The 27116-nt window shown below is 36.6% G+C and overlaps 1 protein-coding gene across 1 annotated transcript in view; it reads right to left on the reverse strand.

The window, feature by feature from the left end:
* The window catches only part of cntnap2a (contactin associated protein 2a), a 431066-nt gene that overhangs the window by 71700 nt on the left and 332250 nt on the right, over positions 1-27116 (reverse strand). Inside the window, exon 15 of the mRNA XM_065258074.1 lies at positions 24364-24491. Within this exon, the coding sequence (XP_065114146.1) occupies positions 24364-24491 (128 nt within the window). The remainder of the gene's footprint in view (positions 1-24363; positions 24492-27116) is intronic.

Raw genomic sequence — 27116 nt, forward strand, 5'->3', positions numbered from 1 at the left:
ACACGCCTCTTTTTTTGCGCTGAACCACCCAGGGAGCGCAAGTTCATTCCCTAGTTTGCCGACGTGCTTCTGTGACGGGAAAAACCCGCTGTGCGCCGGGGCAAAATACGAATGATACATGCGTCACGGACAAAGTCAATTGCGCTGGGTGCAAGATAAAGCCCAAAATGTATGAATATGTAGGTTTATCTTGTTTGATAGATAGCAATGGACTCCGACAAAGTCTGCAGCTCTGCATTTGACTGACACTTTTCTCCAAAGTGACTTGCTTTGCATTAAAGGTTAACATTTAGTACGTGTGTTCAATGGGAATCAAACCCACAACCTTTGTGATGCTAACACTTTGCTCTACCAGGTAAGCTACAGGTACTGTTTTCAATGGAGTTCTTTAATACCTAAATAAAGTTTTTTAGTAATATTGCCCTAGCAAAACGATCATCATTTTCGCCAATAAAATAAAAAAGTACTTAACCACAACTTAAAGCCAGCTTGACAACGTATTACGTAATCATGTCCAAAAATCCTGGAATGTTTTTCTAAAAAAAAAAGATTTTTTTTCGACTGAACAAAGAAATACATAAACATTTTGGTATACATGGGGGTGAGTAAATTATCAGATTTTTTATATGAAAGTGGAGAAACCCTTTAAGTATAAACACGTCTGTTTGTACTGTAAACAGATCTCCCAGCAACAACATGTTTTTATGGCAACCATCCCCTACTGCAGGGATTCCCAAAGTGTGGTACGCGCACCCCCAGGGGTACGCGAGCTGCCACCAGGGGGTGCGCGAGAGGAAAAATGTAATGGCGGTCTGTTTCTTTAAGTGGGATTTTTCCATACAATAAATAAATAAAAAAATGAACAGTAAACATTTCCTTTGTAATCGCTTTTATTTTAAATAAAAAACTATAATTTATTAGTTTTTTGATAGAAACGTAGAAGACAGCTGCTGTCTTTTTCTACGCACTGCTCTTCTGTTATACACTGCAGCCGCTATATGCGTGCCAACTCGTTTCATTCATTCCATATATATTATAAATATGCTTAACTGACTGAAATCAGGGAAACTGTCATGTGGGACGTCTTATGATAAAGTTGTTAGTCACGAAGGAGGAGAGGGACCAAGAGAGAGAGACTTTTTTATGGCAAAAATAGAAATAATGAAATGTGACGAGACATGGGCACAGGATACGCGAGCAATGTGTTTTCATGCATGGTAAAGAGACCGCCAATGAATTATATAATAAAATACATAAATACTTACTGTAGAGAACTTATTAAAAGCTTTCATTTAATTTTGTTTGAAACTTGAGCTGTTATAATGAATCTGCAAACTATTATACACCTTTTGTGCGAACAGTAAAGGCTTTCGTTAATGTGTTTGATGGGTCTGCACGTGACGCACTGGTAAACATGAGGAAACCTCTCATATGTCATCTATTAGCTGACGGCAGTAAGTGTATGTTTTTTACCATAGTAAACTCGAATGGCGTCTAAATATCACAGTGGTTAAACGCATACACGGGGGCGCGCATCATCTACGCTGAGCGTAGTTTCAGATGGTGCAATAGGCGTAAATATTTTTCACAATGTTGGACGTAGCTTAGCCCGACGTAGGACTATTACACCCAACTTCTTAACGTCCGGCTAGTGCAACCGGCCCTTGGTTATTTGCGCATGATTAAACATGAGTATTTATGGTGAGAAAATAAAGCTTTTTTGGATTTTTTTTAAAAATGGGGATTAGGGGTGCGCCAACCCGGTTGGGACATAGAAGGGGGTGCGCAGGAAAAAAAGTTTGGAAACCCCTGCCCTACTGTACTGGTGGGAAGAGAACAGGAAAGGACCACAAGGCCATGAGGGAGGTCCAGGCTTATCACAGCAGCACAGGAATATGTCTGCATCAAGATTATATTCAAGCTCGCTGAATGAAAGCTTGCTCTTCGGTCTGTCCTTTAACACCCAATGTTCCGCTATGTATTCGCTCATCATACATCGAATTTGTACAATTTTCAATGGGTGATGTTTTTGGTATAAAGCCGAGAAACATGGCTGATGGAGGCTGATTGAATATGGCTCCTGCTTAAACAAGATTCAGATGAACAACGCTTGGTTCATGTTGTAATGCTGACCCAGATCAAAGGACTTAAATGTTTCGTTTGAAATGAAACGTTCCACTGATCATCTCAAAGCATCTCAATTTCACGCATGTCACTTCTGGTTAGTATTTTTGAGGAACGGTGTCCAGATGTGCTTTTTTTGAACTGATTCAATAAAATTTGCTCTGTTCTTCAGCCGAATTTCGCTATAATACAGCCAAGGACAACGCGAGCAGACCTGTTCGGCTGTAAAGATCCTGTTATCTTGAATACTTCAAGAAGCAAAGCAATCTGGTTTACACTGATGCCTTACACCGAAGAATAAAGTATGTTTCATTCAAGGAAGCCAACATAGTTGACTCTTTATATTCAGCAAACCTCTTGCCAATTACAAAAACTACTTTCAACAGCACTCAACATTAAGGGATGCCATGTTTCATTTTTGGGTAAACTATCCCTCTGAGTGGCTTAGCCACTATATGGTCAGTCCGTTAGTGGAAACTAAATATTTGGAAATGTATCTCTTTTAGTCAAGAAATATTTGTTTTTACACAAGATCTTCATTACGATTCGGGGCTTTTCACACTAAAGAAAGATGAAATGAAGCAAGTGGTCTCTGATGAGCACAATGTGGCTCAGGTGAGGTGATAAAAGTAAACATGTGAGTGAAATCTCATTTATCAGCAGCACAGATGCTGTTTACTTTACTCAGACCCCAAGAGTGTGATGGGTCTGAAGTGTGTTAACAGGTGCCAGATGAGGGGTCCAAATGTGTACTGCATTCAAAAGTCACAGAAAAGTCAGATGTGAAGTGTCCATGAAGCGATTAAAGTCAAGAAGAGGCTACAGCTATAAAATATTGGGCATCACTTAGATCTGGTTGCTTATCAATAAAAAAATAATTTTCTTACAATATGGTCTATTCACTCTCACATAAAAATGTACAAAAGCTGTCACTGGGACGGCAAAGCACTCCCCTACCTAGAGATTGCATATTAGCACCTTTAGGTACATATTGTTACCAAATGTGCACACAGTATCTGTTCCTAAATGTTGCAAATTAGGACCAATTTTTAAAGGGTACTACACCAGTGACAGCTTGAGAGTGTAAGGTAATGCAAATCTAATGCCAATCTCAAAATTTTGGCCCCACTGTATGTCTGAGACTCCACACTGTGTATGTTTACATGTTTAGAGTGATGTTTAGTCACAACACATATCAACTTTAACTGTGAAGAATATTTACTTGCAGTATTTGCACAGTCTGCGTTTGAGCGTGCACGGCACTGCAGTCATGCCAAACGCTCAGTATGGGGTAAAGCAAAACACGCACTAGACTCTGATTATTTGGCCCTCTTTCATAATTGCAATCGTGTTGATGCAACAGTGTTGAGTGTGTCAACATTAGACCACCCCTGTGCTGACTGAATGATCACAAACTCTCCTGAGCCTCTATTAAACAGTGGACTACTGGGACCAAGCACAAGGCAAGTCTACTTCACACATGCTTTTATTTGACATTTACAAAGCACTATAGCTTATTCTTTAAAGATGTCTCTCTCTTTCTTTCTCTCTCTCTACTACAATTCCATGTTAAGCTTAAGTGCATTCAGCCATTGAAGTGAAAAGGGGACATTCTTAAAAATGTTTTGCTGGTTAAATAAACATTTATTAATAGTTAACTTTCAAAAAGTACATCTTTGCACGTAAAGAGTTCATATTAGTACCTCAAAGGTACACACTGGTACCAAATGTATACATATTTGTATGGTACATATTAGGACCTTTTTAAGGGTACTGCCCCAGGGATAGGGATGGGTATCGTTAAGGTTTTAACGGTATTACTACTCTTACCGATACTGCTTAACGGTCCGGTGCTTTAACGGTATTCTTATCGGTACTTTGGCCAATGTTAACATTTGATCACGCACCTATGTTCACATGATTAAGTTAATTATGTGTCTGCATTTCATTATTACAAATTAATTTCTGGATATCATTTCTAAATATTATACATATATTTATTAATGCACCAGCGTGAAAGCTGCAGAAAAAATACTCTAAATAGGATATTTAGTCTAAATAAATGTTAACATGCTGATTTTTCTTTATTTGGGATTTTAAAAAGAAGTAGAAAATATATTCTCCCAAAAGAAATCAACAGAATTTCAACGTAAGGTAAGCAAACCAATTAGGGAGATTGTACATTTATTTTAAATGACGTGAACAATGTTGATTCAACATGATTTTAGCATACATGCCTGACGTTGATGCGGCAACCACCATATGGAAGGTTTTTTTGGTCTTTTTTAAATTAATTAATTAAATTATAAAATAATTAATTAAATTATAAAATAAAAAATAAAATCGCAAAATATGTCCCAAATTTGAAAATGAAATGCTAAAATAAAAATTAAAACATTATATTAAATTATTTCATTTTCATTTTTAACGTGATGAAGCATCATTCCGGCCAAATTAAAAAAGAAAATTAAATTGATGATTTGACATTTCATTTTCAATATAATCTTGAGTCAAGACTGACAATATTAAAATAAAAAGTCAAGCTTGAAAAGGAATCTGTAAATACAAAGGGTTTTTATTCATGCCCAAGCAATAATAGGGACAAAATTAAAATGTAAAGTTCAGTTTTAATTTTATGTTCTCTTTAAATTATTTGTTTTCATTTTCTTTTTCGTTTTCATTTTCATTTTCAACTTGTATGCAAATTTAATGTTAATCAGTGGGTGGCGTTTATTTACTTGCTCAAAAAAGGGGATTGGCTAACGCTGCGTTGCCAACTCAGCGACTGTGTTGCTAAAATAGCGACTTTATTGCTACATCTAGCGACTTTTAGGCCCATTTAGACAAACTTAGCGAATGTTTGGATGAATCTTAGCTTCACATCTGTACAGATAGGCTACTGTGTCGCTTGTACTGGCCCACGAGTGCCGGGTGGCGCTGTCCCGGTGAAATGTGCGTCTGGTGTCTCGATGCATGAAGCTGGGCAGTGTAGGAGCTGATGACGCGTGGATGAGATTCGCGTTCATTTTTTACATTTCAAAGGAGGAACAAACAATAAAAAGTGGCTGGTCCGCTGTTATATATGTGCGTATTTTCACACATCTGATCCGGTGAGGCGTCAGCCATTCTCATCAAATGCATACACATAGCACAGTGTGATTATCGTGCAATACATAATTATGCCAAAATCCGTGAAGGACTGGAGTATCATATGCTCGCAAAATTGGCGTATATATAGCACTATAATCACACTGCGTGTTATTTGTATGCATTTCATGAAAATGGACATGAGTGACCAGTCACTTACTTTTGCAGCGGGCACACTGGCAGAGCAGACCTTCAGCCTTTGTGGCATATTTGTAAGTGGTCCTCATTTGTAACGCTGATTTGTGAGTAGGGCTGTGACCGTACGGGATTTTATTTTACCGTGGTGAAGAAGCAACAGAATCACGCGGTTAGACTGTTAGCACAACAACCCACCCCATATTATTAAAACATCAAATTATATTAGCATTAACAATGTGAAATAATATGTATTTCTATATGTTAACTTTTGTTTTTTTATATCTTTTGAATATACTATGATTTATAGACCTTTTATGTCATCGTTTATAACCCATTTTATACAATACATTTCATAGAATAACAACCTGAAAACCTGCAGAAAGAACATGCAGAGTTTAAGATTGTTTCTGATGAGTTGTGCAAAACCTGATTCCTATTTCTTTAGACATTCATTTTCGGTAAACTCTCCGTGAATAGAAACACACTTCTCCAAACATGTTGAAACTCTTAATAATTTATTGTACAAAAAATGGGTTACAAACAATGACAGAAACTGTTCCATAATTGATATTAAACTCAAAAGATATCGAAAATAAATATTATTTAATGTTATTATTGTTAGTATGTTTAATAGGATTTTCTCAAAGTGGATACAAAACGAAATCGACAATTGCATCATTACGTAAATAACTGCGCAAAACTTATGGATACTCCAATCATTGCTTTCAGAAATTCGCTTACAGTAGCTCCAGATATAAGCACAGCATTCAACCAAATAACGAGTTGTGCTGTCAGTATACGCGCTCCTGCCTTCATAACGATAGTTGTCATGTTTGCCCATTATAGTTTTAAATTATTATTATGCTATCATTATCATCACCAGCAGTGCTTCTCCTTGAATGAGAAAGCTTAATATGCGCGTGGCTCGGACTCCTTGCACATGAACTTTCATGGGCATGGCTCTGACATTTCCTTGCAGAGATGTTGTTATTCGAGCAGGGGTTTAAAACCAGGGAGTGAGTTGGTACAGTTCAAGAAATCAGAGCACTTGGGCATGACGCGCTTTATAAGGTTGCGGCCGTGACATCACTGCAGCTGGCATCTTATTACAGCAGTGATGCAGTATTACTGTGATATTGTCACAGCCCTTATGTGCGTAGCTCGTCTTCCACGCTTCAGCTATGGTCAGAAGAACTGTATGTTGTGTCCAGTGCAGTGTACACAGAAGACTCCGAGAGACTCGCATTTCACAGAGGACGCAAGTTCTGATAATTGTACAGACAACACATAGGCTAAATAAACAGATAATGTTCATTTAAAAGTAAGTGACTGGTCGGTGTATCAGCTCGTTAAACTGACGCCTCACCGGACCAGATGTGTGAAAATACGCACATATATAACAGCGGACCAGCCACTTTTTATTGTTTGTTCCTCCTTTGAAATGTAAACAATGTACGCGAATCCCATCCACGCGTCAGCTCCTACACTGCCCAGCTCCATGCACAGAGACACCAGACGCACATTTCACCGGGACAGCGCCACCCGGCACTCGTGGGCCAGTACAAGCGACACAGTAGCCTATCTGTACAGATGTGAAGCTAAGATTCATCCAAACATTCGCTAAGTTTGTCTAAATGGGCCTAAAAGTCGCTAGATGTAGCAATAAAGTCGCTATTTTAGCAACACAGTCGCTGAGTTGGCAACGCTGCTTCAGCCAATCCCCTTTTTTTAAGCAAGTAAACGCCACCCATTCATTAACATTGAATTTGCATACAAGTTGAAAATGAAAATGAAAACGAAAAAGAAAATGAAAACAAATAATTTAAACAGAACATAAAATTAAAACTGAACTTTACATTTTAATTTTGTCCCTATTATTGCTTGGGCATGAATAAAAAGCCTTTTAAAAAAATGTATTTACAGATTCCTTTTCAAGCTTGCCTTTTTATTTTAATATTGTCAGTCTTGACTCAAGATTATATTGAAAATGAAATGTCAAATCATCAATTTAATTTTCTTTTTTAATTTGGCCGGAATGATGCTTCATCACGTTAAAAATGAAAATGAAATACTGTTTAAATTTTTATTTTAGCATTTAATTTTCAAATTTGGGACATATTTTGCAATTTTATTTTTATTTTATAATTTAATTAATTATTTTATAATTTAATTAATTAATTTAAAAAAGACCAAAAAAACATTCCATACCACCAGAGATGATGGTTGAATTTTGCAGGCTGCGACCTTCTAAGGACGTATTTTAAGACCGATTGCGTCACAGCAGCGCGACTTGAGGCTGTGACTTGTGTTAATATTATTCTGTTTATGTTGCGTATTTCTAAGGTTGATTAATTTTATATACTGTTGAATAGTTTAATCTACATCAACGTGTCATATTTTCTAAACTAAATGAATATTTTTCTGATTCCATATTTATTTAAATAAGTCAGAAACGTCTCCGCTGTGTCCTGCTGACAGGCGCGGTGGGCGCGTGCAACAGGTGATGCAAATTATAGGTCCTCCGAGGGTTAGACTGTCTCATTTCAGTTCTCTTCGCGGACTTCTGAGGCTGCCACCTTGAAAGACAGAGTGCTCCCCTTTTAAGGTTGTATGCTTAGAAGGTCGCAGCCCTTGAATTGGGACACAGCTTCTTTCTGCACGTAATACACTTTTGAAAGATGCTTTGACAGATTGCTTGTGTTTCCGCCCTTACATGCAAACATCTTGTTGCACTTACCTGTATGACAACGAGCGTTGTCTGCATCAACTCTAGTGAAGTATAACCACACTTTTGAATGTTTTGCTCTATCCGCCATCGTCACTCTTTGTATTAAGCGGTAGTTTTCGTGCTGTTATGCGTGTGCGTGCGCCGCGCTCGTTGTTGTGTTGTGTTTGACAGACAGCCAGCCTCCGCGGCGCGCATGAGAGATCTCGCAGGTCTCACAGACAAACGTCTTAATCGCAAATTAGAAATGTTTGGTGAGATAAAATGTGCACGAAAACATTATTAAGCAAGAATACATAGTACATTTATTTTTATTTTTTTCTCCAGGACCGATAGCAGAACCGATAGCGTCAGATCTTACTGATACTACGGTCTTTCATAATTTAGCCCCGGGGCCAGTTTAATACCGGGTTTCGGTACCCATCCCTACCCAGGGACAGCTTGGAACCATTTTTTGAGAATTTCTTTTCAGAATAGTGTACTATTAATAAAGAGTTTGTTTTTTATTAGTTACCGTCAAAATTAGTATTGTATCAGGGTTAGGGTTAGGGTTCTGGGTCACTGTAAAAAATACTTTTCTGCCTTAAATTTTTTGTTAAAACAAGTCATGTCAACACAGATGAGTTGTCACAACTTATAAAATATAGTTGAGAAAAGTCAACTAAATTTTATAAGTTATAACAACTTACCTGTAGTTATAACAACTCATCTGCAGCAAAGTATTATTTACAGTGTAGTTTTAAAAAGTAGAGTCTTCATTTTACGCAAAATCCGATATCCGCCGTATTATTCTGTCATCTTTTCTCCCTTTTTCCCAAAACGTGATGAACGCCAGTCCTCCTTCTCTGCAGAATGCAATAAATCTGCTTAACAAATCACTGCGCACCATTCCACGCATTGTAAACAATAATGGCAGTGTGTTGAATACACACAGAATCCTAATTTTCCTCATCTACTTTGTACTTCGTCATCAACAAACAAACAAAAACAAAATAAGACTTTGATGGCATTGATAAACCTGTGGTGGTTTTATGTGGCGGCGAAGAAACGTAAGCCATCAAAATCGAATAATTAACATGAGAGGCACTTGGGAGACCGAAAAATGCCGGCTGTTGCTTGTTCTCCCAACAACATCTAGGTTCTGTCATGCTAACACATTGACCCCAGAGGATTTGATGAAAAACGTTCCATTATTTTACTCAAAGTCAATGAAAATCGAGCAGGACCAAAACATTTGACATCTGATCGCTGTCAAAAAAGTTCAGCGACGACGTCCCAAAGATGACAGCAGCAATGACAGCATTCTTAATATGACAAAGTAAGTGTTTTAATTAATGACATAAATGGATTTTTTTTTTAAATCATTGTATACCACTAGTCAACTAAATGAATATAACATGGCAAAGATAAATGCACATTTATATATTGATTCAATAGATGAAAAGCATTTAAAAAAAAAACTTGTCATAGATTTATTGCATTTTGCGGAAAAAATTATCAGTTTTAATATATCTTTGAAAATCAAATTATGGATTTGAATTTTTAACGTTATTATAACCTAAAGATGCTATGTGAAAATTTGAAACAGATAATAGTGGTTTTCATCTTGTCACTTTCTTGGTATAAAAAACACATTTTTTACCGAAATTAGTAAAATTAGATTTTTTTGCGTTTTGGAACCAAACTCTTCAAATATAATTACCATGATATTTAAAAATAAGATTACTAGGTAACAATGTTTAGCAGATCATAAGTTTAAATGATAGAAGTTAATAAAACTGCCATACAATAAACAAATGAAGAGTAGGATTTGTTTAACTGGTTGTAAATCCTGGCTCTGAAGAACACAAACATGGCAACTCCTGAAACAACCAAAGCACATTGTTTATCATAAACATTGAACAATATTATTTCTAAAAATAAAAGTGCTCTCGGTTTCCAGGCAGACAAAACTAACTAATTTTGTACTTAGACCTTACAGATGTTACAAGCATGGGTCATATCCTGACGGTCAAGAGGCATTAGAGTCAGTTATACTGGATTACATGGTGTTAGTGCTCTGACATCTGATTGACAGATCAGTACGCAGGCCTGTTATTGACTCTGTCTGCTGTTACCGGCTGTCAATCTTTATGATATACCTGTATGGGGACCATTTCAAAAGGGTAGCTTTTCTAGTTTGTTCACAATGTCAAATGTCTGCGAAAAATAGGGTGACTTGTAGTTCAAAGGATTCAATATCAATTTTTTTCTCGAATGTGGCACAGATCGGATACTATATAACCCATTTGTTTAAGCAGGAAAAACACAAAAAGATTCTGATATTCTCAGATCAGACACATGCATTCACATCTGCAATGTCAGCAGATGGATCGGATATTCCAGCCTGATCTCACGAAATATTTTTAACATATTTTACAAATTGGCAAATTAGTTTCAAAATAATAAGTAGTGAATCATGCAAAAAAATTAAGATTCTCATTAAAATGTGACCAGTCACGGAAAGTAGGGACACAAGTCGGATCTGGGCATTTTGAGTTATTCACAGATTCTGAAAGTGCAGTTTCTAAGCTTTCCAACAATGTGTAACACATGGAAATCTGATAAGATTTGGAGAAGTTGTGGCCATTTGAATATAGGAACTCAGAAATACTCAAACCGAGAAAATCGAGACGAAAGGGACTCTTCTTTTCAGCTGGGGGAGACAATAGGGCTCATTTACATCTCATTTAGCTAAGCCATGCCCCCTGTGAAACCCTTTTTGAGATGTTCTAGCATCATATGTAGTATTTTATGACCAAATTACAACCCGCAAAAATAAACATGACTCTTTTACCTTTGTGGGGATCACAAGTCGAATCCAGTCTTTTTCAGATTATCCAATGACCATTATTTGTCCACAAATGCGTATAATCCGTGAAATATAGATTGTTTACATCAGATTTCGCATGAATGTCTGGTAATACAATATAATATATAATCTGAAGACTATTTAAATCGTAACATGTAAGGGTATATGAGCTTACACCCCGTTAAACACATGAACCCACCTTCAAAGTTTGTATTTAAAATAGGGAAGTAGTATAATAGATCATCCAAACAGCGCCGTCGAAAACGTGACATCCTTTGGAGAGGTTACCAATGGCTCGCTCGTTCCTCCATCAGCCAATGACTTCATGGAAAATATTGATAGACAAAACATGTAGCCAATTATATGAAGAATACAACTATATCTGTGTAACTTCTGTGTGTTTGGACTCATGCCGCGCTGCAAGAACTGACATACAGATGACGTCAAAGTACCGCGAGAGCGAGTCGAAATTAAACTACTCCGTAAGATTTCTTGAAGTGCTCTCGCGGTACTTTGACGTCATCCGACTGCGGCGCCGCATAAAGTCAGTGACGCGGCTGACGTACGATGCGGCTGACTGTTATTTGTTCCGCCCCAGCTTCTTTTATTTTTCTTTTGTTTTGTGCGCCCGAGCTTTACAGTCTAAGGAGACGCAGGCTATAAGTTTGAAAAAAAAAAAAAAACTAAGCAAACATGTCTGAGGAACAGGGCAGCGCGTCACTACAGTCACGTGACTTCACGCTCGAGCCGGAAGAGAAGACAATGCTGAATAAAGTCGTAATTCTGCTATTTTTGGACCAAACTGTATTTTCGATGCATCAACACAATCTTACTGACCCACTGATGTCACATGGACTACTTTGATGATGTTTTTATTAACTTTCTGGACATGGAAACCATACATAGATTTTCAATGAAGGGGAAAGCTCTCGGACTAAATCTAACGATAAAACATCTTAAACTGTGTTCCGAAGATGAACGGAGGTCTTCCGAGTTTAGAACGACATAAGGGTGAGTCATTAATTACATTATTTTCATTTTTGGGCGAACTATCCTTATTTAGTAGTCACGCTGTTCCCTTTGGGGGCGGAGGCGAAAACACAAGCTTATACAGTATGTAAATATACACACAGACAATGACGCCCCCCGCTGCACGCTAGAATCTCCGGAAAAACAAGCCTATTTTAACCGCAAAATGTACGCTTTTAAATATACAAAAACTGCTATCTCAAACATGGAGAGGCTTCTTCGTGATCTTAACTAACAGATTCTGCAATAAAACGAAAATCACAAATTTCGAAAAAAAAACTTTGTTTCTCATTTTCTCGAAACTTGTGCTGCCGACTTGAGTCCCTGGTTTCCGTGACGGGTCACAAATACAAAAACAAAACCCAACCCCAACATCACAAGGGTCAAGGCAAATCGTACAAAAATGTAACAATGTAGTCGTATGAATTAATAAGAATTAGCCAACTTGTAAAATATGTACGAATTCTCGTGAAATAGTGTCGGATATTCCCTTGTCAAGATGTGTCGTATGTCATTGAAAAAGTGACGTTGGCAAATAATATCAACTCATGTGGACACCATCCACAATCACATGACTTAACTCTTTCAACGCCATTGACGAGATATCTCGTCAATTAAGAGAAAACGCTTCCCCGCCAATGACGAGATTTTCCGTCTTTCCGCAATACCGCAACTTATACAACCCGGAAGTAGCGCCTCACGTGAAAGAGAAAGAACTCCGTGTATGTTTTAAAGATCACTTTGCATCTGATCTCTATCAAAAGTCCTTCGCAAAAATGGAATTATCTCAGCTTTTTGCTCAAAATTGGGTGAAACCTACCCATGTTTGAGAGGTGATAACAAGAGAACTAATGAAGGTAGGATGAAACTTTTTTTTTTTTTTTGAAAGCAGAGGGTCTGTTCTTTCATCTGATATATTGTTTGTTTATATATTTAAAGAAGAACATTTTCTGGAAGGCATTAAACTTTTGTGAAAATCATGAAAAATGCTGGCGCTGGCTGGCAACTTTTTTTTTAAATGCTGGCGGGGAAATAGTTAATGGAAGATGACGACTTCACTTAGTGTCCATTGCATATTGCAATGTTTTACTTCGTGGGTGGTTTAAGCTGTTCCGGGTCAGTATGTCTACCTTGAATTGTTTTGCCAAGAGTTTAGTTTAAATGCCGATAAAAAAATTAATTGTATATAGTCAACATATCAGAATCGGGAATTAAGATATGCAGTGTAAATCCACCCAAAGTGTCTCAAACTAATCCTTAGTCATACTTTTGAGATCAACAACAGTCTTGGAAATAAAAGGGTAAAATTTAAAAGAATGATCTAGAATCTTACAATAATATGTCACCTCTTAAGATTTGTGTGGATTTTAGCGAATCCGAGTTATTTCCATAGTTCACGCAAAGCATCATGGGACAAAAGAATCATACATGGTGTCTGAGTGTATAAAGTCAACACAAGAAAGCAGGGCAACAGCAACAGCTATGGTGTCTCAGCTACAGTGATTATACTGAAAATGTAGTGAAACCTGCAACCTTCACATCAAAGCCACTTCTCCACAGTGAGCCAAAATCACTCTGCTTCTCCTTGCTTCCCAGAAGCACTGACCCTGAAGTGAGAAATAGAAATACTGGGTTTTGAAGGTGTGAATAGTGCAGTGTGTGTTTTATGGAGGGGTTTGGATTCTGTGATTCTCAGTCTTTTGAATATGGTGCTTTTCATGGTCATTCATGTGAAGACAAAGAAAATCTTCTCTTTATTGTCTAACTCTGTTGGTGGCGTGGTGAGAAAGAAAGTTGTCACAAAGAAAAATCTTATGTTAATCTGTATTCGGTGACGTGCTATATTATTTGTGATCCACATGCTGTTTAGCATTCAGGGCTGACTTGGCATTTGCCTTCAAAGAGCACCAATGGTCAGATTCATAATTTTACATTTCCATTGATGTGTAAGTGTGTATTAGTATGTTAACGATATGCTAAAGGTACAAATCCCAAAGTAAATGATAACGCGAGTTATCGTCTCCAACGTAAATCTCTTTTCTTGGACTACAACAATCAGACGGATTGTAGGCAACAGTTTACTTCCTGGTACTGGTGATGTGGACAAGACCTACATTATCATAATTCCTCCTACTTCGGACTCACAGCCTATGGGCTCTATCTTACACCTGGCGCAATGCAACGCAATGCATGACACGCAAGTGTATTTTGCTAGTTTTCTGCGCAATTATCATTTTCACGTTTAGCGCCACGTTGTTTAAATAGCAAATGCATTTGCGCCCCCTTTTGCGCCCATGGGGGTTCTGGTCTGAAAACAAGTGTGTTCAGGCGCATTGTTGGCGGGTTGCTATTTTGAGGCAACTCAAATAGACTACGCCATTGACCAACAAAAACCTGCTCTAAAGTCTAAAGTCAATGGCGCAATATGTTTTTTGTTATTTAAAGAGCGCATTAGTAATATGCGCCTATAAACGGGACGACAACGCGGGTTTGCTTATCAAATACATGAATGCGCAGCAGCACAAAAACGCTTTTAAATATGAAAGATTAAAGTACTGAATGTAAAAGATTATTATTGAGTCTGTTGGACATAAATGAGGACTAATTATGAGACGTTAGAAGGCACAAAGAGCTGCTTCACCTGCAGCCTGGTAAGTAAATAAATGCTTTGCTTTAAACAAATGCCTGTTTTTAAATGTTTTTTTTTTTAAATGTTACCTCACGGGTTTATTGTATATGATGACTCTGTACCTGTGGATATGGTGAGATGAGAAACATTTTTAAGTAATGCGTTTGTAAATTGTTTATCTCCTGTTTGTTACAAATAAAGTATTTTTAAAGTACAAACCTTATCTTACATACTTGTAAATTATTTTTTGATGATATTGGATAGCCATACATTTAAAGCAATTAAAAGCCTGCTTTTTACGTCCATGACTAAAAGAAAACGGGTTTTAAAGGTTTTAATAAAAAAATAACAATTTCAATACAAGTAAAAAAACAACACAATTATTTAACATTAATCTTAAACTGGTGGTATTCTTCCTCCGCTTAGTTTTTCAGTTTACAAAGTCCGTCATCTAAATAGGGATTAGACATAGCGCCAGCGCAACTGGCTTTTAAAGGGGATGAGAGCTGAGACTCTCATTGGTTTATTGCACATAACGCCCAAAATACTCCCATTACTCATAAAAAAGGACCAAACCTTTTCAACCATGCGCTCGGCGCACAAACCATTTATCCCGTCGTTAAATTAGCAAAAGTGGATTTGGACACGCCCATTTAGACGTTGCGCTGTGCGCTTTAGACAATGCGTTAGATCGTTAAAATAGGGCCCTATAAGATAACTCCTGTTAGCAACCGAATCCGTTTCAGGAAGAAAGAGACATCTGGAGCGACAAAAATGTACGGTATATGAAAAATAATGTTTTTTTAACCATAAACCATGCAAACAACTTGTATTATACCACATACACAAAATAACATTGTTTTTAGCAATGAAAAAGGTGCTCTTTAAGCAAACATAAAGGGTGTGATAAAGAGAAGAGTTCACACAAAAATGAAATGTAATCACTGTAGTGCATGAATTTCTCCTTTGTGCAACAATAAAATGAAATGCTTCCTAACAAAAGCATAAAGTGACCAGGGGCTTTAAAAATGCCTCATACGACTCCAAAGTCTCACCACAGCCTTGTACAAAGAAACGACAGCAATTTCTTATATTAATACTGCAGTAATACTTAAAATTTGACAGGGCTACCTATGAGGCAAGATTATAATTATAAATCAGCCATGGCTGACTAAGCTGCTTGTTAGTCGAGACTTATGTTTTAAGCTTCATTAAAACACGCATTACTCACTAAATACTTTAAAGTGCTTGTCCATCTGCTTGTCCCAATGATCATGACTGCCCCAACCCTGCACTTACAGTCCTCAAATCCAGCTAAACCCTCTTCACATTTTTCTGGTCGCCCAAGATTTGTCGCAGTGCGAGTTCACCAGATGGTACCTTTACAAAAGGCCGCTGGAATGGAGGTCATTAAAAAGTGTTTACTAGTGACACAGTGATGAATCGAGCAGAACGATGTCAGATTTTTACACACGTCTCATTAACTATAATAGTTAACCTGTGTCTGGGTCGAGGGCAGGGGTACAGAAACCAGTTGTCTAAATTTCCCCCTGAGCTCATTAATGTGAATAAAAACTGTTGGCGCACAAGCGCAAAAAACTGGAACGGATATGTATTTCGACGAAGTTTGGGTAGAGCTCAAGAGACAAACACTGTCGGTTACCAGACTGCTGATATGATGTTTGCAGCATAAAGGAGATGAACCCCTGCTGTTAACGCTCTATGCATTATGATTCATTTTTCTTTTCATAAATTATGAAGCTGTCATTTTTTTGTTATAAATTACAAATCTGTCATATCTCATAAATTACGAAGCTGTCATTATTACAAAAGCTAATGTCACATTTTTTTTTGCAGCTGTGCTTCTGTATTGTTTGCTAGCAAAAGAAGCTCTCAGTGTCAAGAGCATTGTAGAGATTTTCTTACAATTCTGGGTTGAATGTAATTTTATATTACTGACAGATATTGATGAAATTTGGGTTTTCAAACTAGGATGCACTATTTTGTGGCCAGTGAAGAAAATATTTTCTCATACATGTTGAAAAATTAATTAAAACTTGTGAACATGCTGGACCTGGGTTTGATTACCAGTGATTTTTTTTTTGCTTAAACTTGATGACTGGGTAGACATAATACATGATATTTTTATAATGGAGAAGCTAACCTAAGCTTTAAGAATTAAGACTTAGTTGTTTATGGAAAGATTGAATTGAATACATTTGTGTTAACTGTGTTCTTTAATTTAATTGTAATATTTTTTCTATTTTTTTAATTTAAATTTTTCCTGTTTGATTATTTTATGTTTTACTCTCATATAGGGTTATATATAATGTATAATATATATATATATATATATATATATATATATATATATATATATATATATATATATATATATATATATATATATATATATATATATATATATTTATATTTATATTTATATTTATATTTATATATATATTAGGGCTGTCAATAGATTAAAGTATTTAATCTAGATTAATCGCATGATTTCATGAGTTAACTCGCGATTAATCGCAAATTAATCTAAAATATTTATCTGTTTACCTAAATTTAACACTTTTCAAGTTTTTAATGTTCTAATCAACATGGATTTGGCCAAATATATATTTAATAATTGATTAATAATTTTTTTACATTCTCTATTAAAAAACCTCAAAACAGTGCATGATTTGTTGGAATCTGACAAAACATGACAGAACTACACCTGTTTACGCAAAGCAAAAAAAATATCAATATATGTTAAATATATGTTTTTCTTTTATTGTTTAATTTTTACATTGAGACGGACCGCTTTAAGATACTGTAGGCTAATGCAAGGGTTTAATATAATGTTACACAACAGTTTCCTCAACAGTTAACCAAACATTCACTTCATATATAACAGATTATAGGTCATACCTGCGTGTGCATGCGATTCAGACGTCAGCATCGGGAAAATCGCTTTTGAGTCTTGTCACTCTTAATAACTCTTTTAACATCAATCAGGTCCCGAACTTTATCTCTCTTAATAATTATTTTAATCAAGCAAGTCCTGCGGTCTGTTTTCTATAATTTCTGCATGCTTTAAAAACGAAACCAAAATACGGGCAATTGATGAAGACGCATCTTAGGTTTAGATTATGGATTTGGGATGGTACACCTCTCAGGAAACGTACAGATAAAGATCATTTTAGATGTTTAATGACCATTTAGAGGATTGGATTCGCTAGAAGAGAGCTTAATGTTCTTATTTTTATGAAAACTTCCGACTCATCTAGACAGCGCGGGTCACTTGCTGCGTCTCAAGTCATCCAGCTAAGTGTTAGACCAAGGGTCAAACAGTAATTGCGTTTTGCGTTAATAAAATTAGTGGCGTTAAAATGAATTTGCATTAACGCGTTATTAAGGAGACATATAAAACTTTTTGGGAGTGGGTCCTTGAGGACCAGGATCGGAAAGCACTGATAAAGGCCAATCTAATGACACTTACCATCTTACTGGTAAAATCATGAGTAATATAAATATCTTAATTAAAACAACCACAAACATACATATTTATATATGTTAATAAAACATAAACATAGTCATATTAAGTTAGCTTTTTTAGGTAAAAGCAGCTCAAACTGATGTCGATTATTAAGAGACTCTCCTGCTAATGAACATTCGAATATGGTTTCCTGATAATGACACCATAAACAGCATGCCGCTTTTTCAGCTGCAGACAAAGAGACCTTTAACAGTAATTCACTTTAAGTGTCTAATAGGCCCGAGGCTCATGGTGATATTTATAGATTTCACAGGCATTGTAAAACTGACATATGCATAGAGATTGAATGGCAAGCTGAACACTTCTTCCTGACTTTAATGGATGTAATACAGTTAAAGTCGGGTACTTTCCGGGAACTTGGCCATGTGACACCCATAAGAGCCTGAATTAGTCCAAAGTTGGTCTTCAGGTTCAAGCCAATCACGAATGCATGAGCATAAACAGCAAGGAGAACATCACCACAGTCCAATGACTCAGTAACTAAGCAACACTGAACATTCTCATCCCTGGTGATAATTTACTGACCTATCTAGTTGGCATACGTGCAACTATTTCTGAATAATCTTTTCATTCTTCTGCCCTAATCACCATGCTCTCTCTCGGTTAAAAAAGCAAGCAAGCAATGTGATATTGCTACCCAGTCTCACAAAGTTTCGTGATATAGTCACGTATTTTTTTGATTCTTTTTTCGTGCTATTATCACGAAATTTCGTGTTTTTTCGTGATCGTATAACGAATTCCTGTTTTCGTGTGATTATCATGTATTGGTTACTCAACTGCTTTTTCCTATTTTTAAACCATTGTCGCTTCGGTTTAGGGTTAGATTTGGTGCTTGCATTAGAATGTCACTTTATATATTGGTTTATACTATTTTTTCTGATTTATTTTTTTATATGTCGCCTGGCGTTAGGGTTAGAGTTGGGTTTGGTTAGGGATGTCATTTTATGTAAATCTAACCCTAAACCGAAGCGACAATGGTAAGAAAATAGGACAAAACAGTTGAGTAACCAATACGTGATAATCACACGAAAACAGGAATTCGTTATACGATCACGAAAAAACACGAAATTTCGTGATAATAGCACGAAAAAAGAATAAAAAAAATACGTGACTATATAACGAAATTTCGTGAGACTGGGCTGGATATTTGGGAATTCTATCACATTATATAGTATTTCGTGATCAGGAAGTTGGAAATTGGGTGGACGTAAGTGCACAGCAAGCCCTTTCATCCAATAATTAAGACACCTTGGTAAAGTTTTTAATAACAGCCAGGTCAAAAATGCTGCACACATCAGGAAACTTTGGCATATGCAAGGAATTTACAGGACATTTCCTAATGATGAGTCATTTATCATTAAATCATTAAAAACCCAAACAGTCGATGCTGCAACCATGGCCCCAATTGCACTGTGCTGAACTAAATTTGAAACAGTAGCCATGTAAAATTTCATTCAATTTCGCTGTAGTCGGAGCATGACCAATCGATCGGACTTCAGCCCGACCCCGAATTTAAGTTTTTGCAACATTTTTGCAATGATGATGGAACCAGCTTTCAGCAATGTAGCTCAGTTAGCCATGAAATGTCTTGATACAAACCAATTGCGGGACGGTTATTCGTGAGCCACATAATTTTATGCAGAGGATAAGTCTTATCAATCAAAATGGAAACTGTTCGGATGTAAAATGCCTAATGCATCGTAATGAGACGTATGCAATCTTTTCACATCTCACCAAATAACCACCGCTCTGGATTCAGCACACTAATTTATAATTTCTACCCACTGCTTAGTTAATAACACAAGACGGGAGTATCATATTCCTCTGTTACTGACAGGTTATCTATCTCAATTAATTTGCAAACCAGCCAGTGATCTGATTCTGGCAGTCTGAAGCAACAGTACATCATAGCCTTGCATCATTAAATCATCATTTTGTTTGTTATTGTTTTTTCTTACTGTTATTAATGAGTATTAATTATGCTTCCTGCCTCAAGATGATGGTGTTCATCCCTTTGGCACAGCAGTAGAGACTCTTTTTTTGTTATAAATGAGAAATCCAACTTTATCTGAAGTTTTAAGGACAAACGTAATGCGTAAATGCACTAAAGATTAATATTCAAAAATATGCCAAGGTAAAGTATATAGCACAGCTGTTCATTTGACTGGTGTATCAATAACAGTTTTATATTAAATATACTGTAAATATAAAATAAAGAACGAAATCTTATGCATAATAAATTCTAAACCTAAGGAAATGGTACAGTTGCATTTCAAATTTTATGTATTGCAAAGCTTTATTGCTGACTTGGTTTCTTTCATTATTCTCTAATTAGGGTTTTGATAGCCCCATTCACATTCAGTACACCATTATGCATTCAATTACCAAATTTTGAGACTTTGCAGTAAATAAATAATGAGTGCAAAAAGTCTTTAGGGGACTGCTGGACCCATGCTAGGAGGCGTTTGTCGATTTAAACAGAAACCCGACAAAAGCAAGATCACCATTATGTGCTGGTGCTTGCTGCATGCCCGGAGGGGCTTGCCGGGTGGGTTGTTGAGTATCCAGAGGCCTATAACTTTCTTCCTGTGCTGATACAGGCAGCTAAGAGCAACATTTATATGCCGCATTACCATAGCGAGGCTAGCGTGCTGCATTAATGCGTGACTGGTCGGTTCCCTTCCTTCCTCGGCTTCATAAATAAATGAGGAAATGAATAAATAATAGCAGTTTCTGTCCTGTGTGGTGGGCACTAGCCGTGATTTGTGGGACCCCCTGATGAACATTGATTATGTTGCCAGTAAAGGAAGTGCAGCGTTTTATAAGTGGCTCCATGCAGATTTTGGCTTCTGATTGGCCATGACAACTGTGCAACTAAAGTGCACATTTAGAAAAAGGGTTATTTAGCGGAGAATTTGATTTGAAAATGATTTTTTGCAGAATTATTACTAGTTTTGTTCCCCAGGTATAATTTATCCGTGCCTTAATCAAAGAGAGGAATTCAATAAATGTTGGTTTGCGGTTTAAAACCTCTGCTGTTTTCTACATCATTATGTCAAAGTGTTGACCGAGTGGAATAAGTAGTCCGAGCAGGTGTGATTTCGTGGAGGCAGGGAGTACTTTGCAGGTTCATGGTTTCACATATATTAAATGAGGCAAGGGTGTAGAGTTACATTCAAGCTATTTAAATGCACAAATAAACCATTTATATAGGTAAAAATGTTTTAATGTGTCATCATGATGATCATAGATTAATTTTAAATAAATTTTCATGAAAATCTGACAAAAATTCAGTTACTTTCTACCAGGATAACAGCTGATAGCCTTTTAAACCATCAAACATAGACGGGGGTAAGCATAAAGGGGCCATGGCACAAGACTTTTTTAAGATGTCAAATGAATCTTTGGTGTCCCCAGAGCACATATGTGAAGTTTAAGCTCAAAATACCATATAGATAATTTTTTATAGCATGTTAAAATGGACACGTTGTAGGTATGGGCAAAAATATGCCGTTTTGTGTGTGTCCTTTAAAATGCAAATGAGCGGACGAAGTGCAAACACTTATCACAATAATGGTGGTTTGTTGCAATTGAAACTCAATTGTAAATAATTTTTTTCTCTCTCTTTTTCTCTGCACTAAATGGCTGTGCTGTGATTGGATAATGCAGATTAAGCGACGGTATTATTCTAATAAGAGCTCCTTATGACATCATAAGGAGAGCCACATTTCAACAACCTATTTTTGTGCTTGTAGAGAATGGTTTACCAACACTAAGTTACTAGGTTGATATTTTTCACATTTTCTAGGTTTATAAAAGCACTGGGGACCCAATTATAGCACTTAAACATGGAAAAAGTCAAATTTTCATGCCATGGCTCCTTTAATATAATTGTTGTGATGTGAAGATACATGGCTTAACTTGCACCTTAAGTGTATTTTTGAGAATAACAAACTGGCCTGGTTTGTAGTCTTGGATGCATGTGGGTCTATTTTTTCATAAGTGCAGAGCTTCAATAAAACTATAACTTTTTTTTATTTGGTATTCTGTACACATGTGACTGCTAGCTAAGCAAGCAACTGTAATTTGCTTTTCAATTTGATTTTTTTTACCACATTGTCATTACCAAGGTCCCATGGAATCCATAATTTTAATCCCTTAAAGGGGACATTTCACAATACTTTTTTAAGATGTAAAATAAATCTTTGTTTTCATATATGTGAAGTTTTAGCTCAAAATACCATAAAGATAATTTATAATAGCATGTTAAAATTGCTACTTCGTAGGTGTGAGCAAAAATGTGCCATTGTGTCCCTTTAAATGCAAATGAGCTGATGAAATGCAAACACTGATCGCAACAATGGTGGTTTGTTGAAATTGAAACTCAATTGCGCTGTCAATTATTTTTTCTATCTCTCTGCACTAAATGGCTGTGCCGTGGTTGGACAATAAATATTAAGGGGCGGTATTATTATAATAAGATCCCTTTCTGACATCACAAGGTGAGCTAAATTTCAATGACCTATTTTTTCATATGCTTGAATTGAATGGTTTACCAAAGCTATGTTACTGGGTTGTTCTTTTTCACATTTTCTAGGTTGTTAGAAGCACTGGGGACCCAATTATAGCACTTAAACATGGAAAAAGTCAGATTTCATAAAATGTCCCCTTAACTCTTTCACCGCCAGTATTTTAAAAAAAAGTTGCCAGCCAGCGCCAGCGTTTTTCATGACCCTCTGCTTTCAAACAAGAAAACCCGTTTCATCCTACCTTCAGTGGTTCTTTTGTAATCAGCTTTTGAATATGGGTAGGTTTCTGCAAAAACACCACATTTAAAACAAAAAGCAGAGATAATTCAATTTTTGTGACGGACTTTTCATAGAGATCCCATTCAGAGCGATCTTTAAAACAGACACGGACATACAGCCGCTGGTGGATAATAGCGGTATTGCGGAAAGACGGAAAATCTCGTCATTGGCGGGGAAGCGTTTTCTCTTAATTGACGAGATATCTCGTCAATGGCGGGGAAAGAGTTAAAAATTCATATATGATCATCAAAATGACACATTAAAAAAAATCCTATGAAAATAATTATTTATGGATTTAAATAGCTTGAATATAACTCTAAACCCTTGCCTCAATTTTTAATGTGGAACCATGAACCTGAAAGTACTCCCTGCCTCCACAAAATCCCACCTGCTAGGACTACCTATTCCACTCGGTCAACACTTTGACGTGATGATGTAGAAAACAGCCATTGTTTTAAACCCCAAACCGATATTAAAACACCACATAGGCATACACACATCATTATAAACTTGATTTTCACCACAGGGGGATTTTAAGAGACTAAAAGTCATTCTATTTTGTGGTTATAAGCTGACATTTTGGGTGGCACTTGCGCAACCTGGCTGGCACACCCGTATGCCGGTGTGGAAAAGAATGGAGTTATAGGACAAAGTCACTTTTCCAGCCACAGGTGTGCTGGGACAAAACACAGGAGCTGACGTTGTCAAACAGGTGAGTGTAATCAATTGCACCTCACCTAAGTAATAAGCCAGATGCAATTAACAAGAATAATGAGGCATAAAAATGCATCATTTCACATGGTGATGATTGTAGGGGATGACTGCATACTTTACCCTTGGGTTCTTTGACTCGGTCTGGTGGAAGTTGGGTGTTTGTAATTGCACCTGGCTTACTAAAAATGACATTGCTAATAATTTACTGTATCATATATGAATGTGCCTTCAGTACAGCTCATAACTGCAGAGAGAAATATAAATCACCAGGATGTATCTTCTTTGTATCACAATGACATGCCGGCTGTTAAGACTGATTAAAAAAGTTTGCGGCAGTAAACTTCAGTGGTATACAAAGCTTTTATAAATTAATTTTAAATATAAATTAAGTTTATTTACTTAAAAAAAGATTCATTTTCAAAGCAGATTACGCTATATATAGTATGGATGGATATAATGTGAATTGCATTGACATAATGCAAATATTAAAAAACAGTGCTTGCTGTAAAAAGTATGCAAACAACGTGTTACTGTTAACAACTTAATCAAGCTTTAAGCAATTCGACATTCAGTTATTTGTGTGCTATTGCACAAGCTGTAATGTTTTGTGCCTAAGCTGAACATCCTTTAAAAAAGAAACAGACTTACGGTCTCCATGGCAACGGAGAGGTCCCACAGTCAGCTTGGCCTCTGAACCGGGTCGATTTGTGTCCCCAACAGCCACTTGGCTCACCGGTAAGTGATCTTTATACACAAGAAGCCCAGAATCGTCCCTCCTACCAAACAACATTATTTTTGATCAATACAAACCAACACAAAAACATCTCCTTAAATATATATTTTTGTATATACGTGCATGCTCGCAACCATTTATGTGTTCCATCAAAAAAATGCCATTAAGTGTTATTGTAAACATATTAATACATGTAATTTATTATCTATAAATTGTCAACCAACATCATGATTTTATTAACTTGTTTTGCTTATTTTTTAATAAAAATACACTGACATACTGTATAATTATGCGAAATCTTAACTCAATGTCTCGTTGACATGTTTTTTTTTTTTTGATAGATCTTATTAATAGAACTCATTAAAGTATTTTAATAAAATAAGTGGTTTTATTTCCTAACAGCATCTCTCTGACATTTATGGTTAGCTGTTTAATGACAGCGATTCATTTTGTTTAATGGAAACTAGAAACACTTGTATTTTCCAAAACTCATGCACACACACATACAGTACACACACAATGAAAGCCCACAAGTACAGGCAGGCAACAGGGCAATACATGCATTATTTTAATACTATCATCTATTAAAGTGCCGGAATGACTGCAAAAGTCATTTAAAAAACAATTATGTATTGCAAACCTGTTGGGAGAAAAACAACATCAACAATGTGTTTGGGAATGAAACCTGCCGCTTTGAAATCCAGTGCTCTAATTTATATCCATTATGCATGGTGGGTAGGTTTGCTTGGGGTTTATGACAAGTGGCGAGAGTATCACAATAACACACTGTCCATCTGTGCACGGGCCATTAACACGCATACTGTGTGCTCAGCTTAACCAGTTACTGGAGGGGCAAATCCAGCTCTCTGTTTCTGTGCTGACCAACACTATGTTTACCGTAGGAAAACAGCTTTAATGGATGATTTCAAACCTTTTTAGAATAATAATTCATGTGCAAACGAAAGCAACATTATATTTATTTTGCATTCACACAAAGACAATGATCCTTGGCTAACACATTCAGAAAAGCTTGTTTGGTATTATAATACACCTGTGCGATTAATCGTAATTTATTTCGTAATTTTCATTTATTGTTTTGCATTCAGTGTCTGTCACTGTGTTAAAAACATCCAATGTGTCATAAGAGTCATTTAATAAGCTCTATTGCTCTGCATTCAAAGTGGCAAAATTATAACTTGTGTTTAAAATCAACGAAGCGTGTGACGCTAAAGCGATGTCGTTGCACTTGACGCGCTGCTTGCTCATGATAAAGTTACTTTATAAAATTATTACAGTATATTAATTTACAAGGAAATCCATGGATAGCATTTGGTTAAAGCTGCAATCTGTAAAAAAATATTCAGTTAAAAGTGAACAAAAATCAGTTATTGAATACGTAGGAAAAAAATCGATGTTTCCTTACATTGCCCAAAATCACAATGGTAAGCTTATTACAATGTTTTATAATTTGAGCTGTCGAATCGGTTTCCCAGAAAAAAAGTTTGAAAAACATAATTCGTCTTTGCATGATGACGTCACGCCCATAAACAAAGAAGAGGAGCCGCCCACTTCATCGCAAGTGCTCCGGATGGGAGTGTGTAGCTTGTGTAGAAAAGAGATACTTAGAGGTTAAACGTGTTTAATTTGCGTTTAATTTGTACAGTTTCAAAAGTTGATCATCCGGAAACGGCATGTAAATATTTCAGTTTAATTGCTCTTAATGTGGGTTCACTCCAGCCGCGTTTGAGGCATCAAATTCGTGTCTACCTAGTTTCCGCTTGAACATTTTGAGTTTACTCGCTTCATTCACGGGTGAAATTCTAGTCACCGAGACATACATGCGGAAATTCGCGTCATTGGAGGGGCTTCTGCGACTCGCTTTTTGTAATCACGTTACCACTAGAGCAAGCTCCTGATTGGTTAACGCGACGCGTTTTTCCGCCAAAGTTCAAATTTTTTAACTCGCACGTTTCCTGCGGCAATGCTCAATTCGTTCCAATGAGACGAAATCGCGTCTACCGCGCTAAATGCCTCATTCATGCCGCAAGACCTCCAGATGCGCATCAACGCGTCTTCACATTGACTTAACATTGAAATCCCTCGCGCTTGATGCCTCTACCGCGGCTGGTCTGAACGCAGCATTACATCTAGGGAATCATCTGTTGAAACAGTGAAAGCTCAAACTGCGAGCTCTTGCTAAAACAATAGTTAATATCAGCCAGGCTTTTCAACATCTGAAGGGATTAAATGGGTTTAGATGTGTCGTTTTCGAATGCGGATGTACTAGGGTGTACTTCTGTCATGTGGATGTATAATGACAGATCCGCTCTGATGCGGTGATCACAGACATCAGATTCATCCGTGCAGAGTAGCAGAGCGAAGCACAATGCATGCACTGAATTATATTACAATCAAAGATGACGATATAGAGGCCAGAGTTACGGACTTGCAGCTTTAAAAAAAATTTAATACATTAAATGCATTTTGATTTCAATGTTTTAATGTTAAATAGCTTTTTGATTATGATTTTTTAGCATAACCAAGCAGCTCTACCAGTCTGATTCAACTCACTTCATGTGGAGCTCCTGTGTCCACTAATGACTCAATCTTGCTCTATGTTTATATTTTTATTACATTTTACAAAACTGTGGACATCAGCAGGGAGGAT

This window comes from Paramisgurnus dabryanus, chromosome 22 (genome assembly GCF_030506205.2).
Source record: "Paramisgurnus dabryanus chromosome 22, PD_genome_1.1, whole genome shotgun sequence".
Lineage (NCBI taxonomy): Eukaryota > Metazoa > Chordata > Actinopteri > Cypriniformes > Cobitidae > Paramisgurnus > Paramisgurnus dabryanus.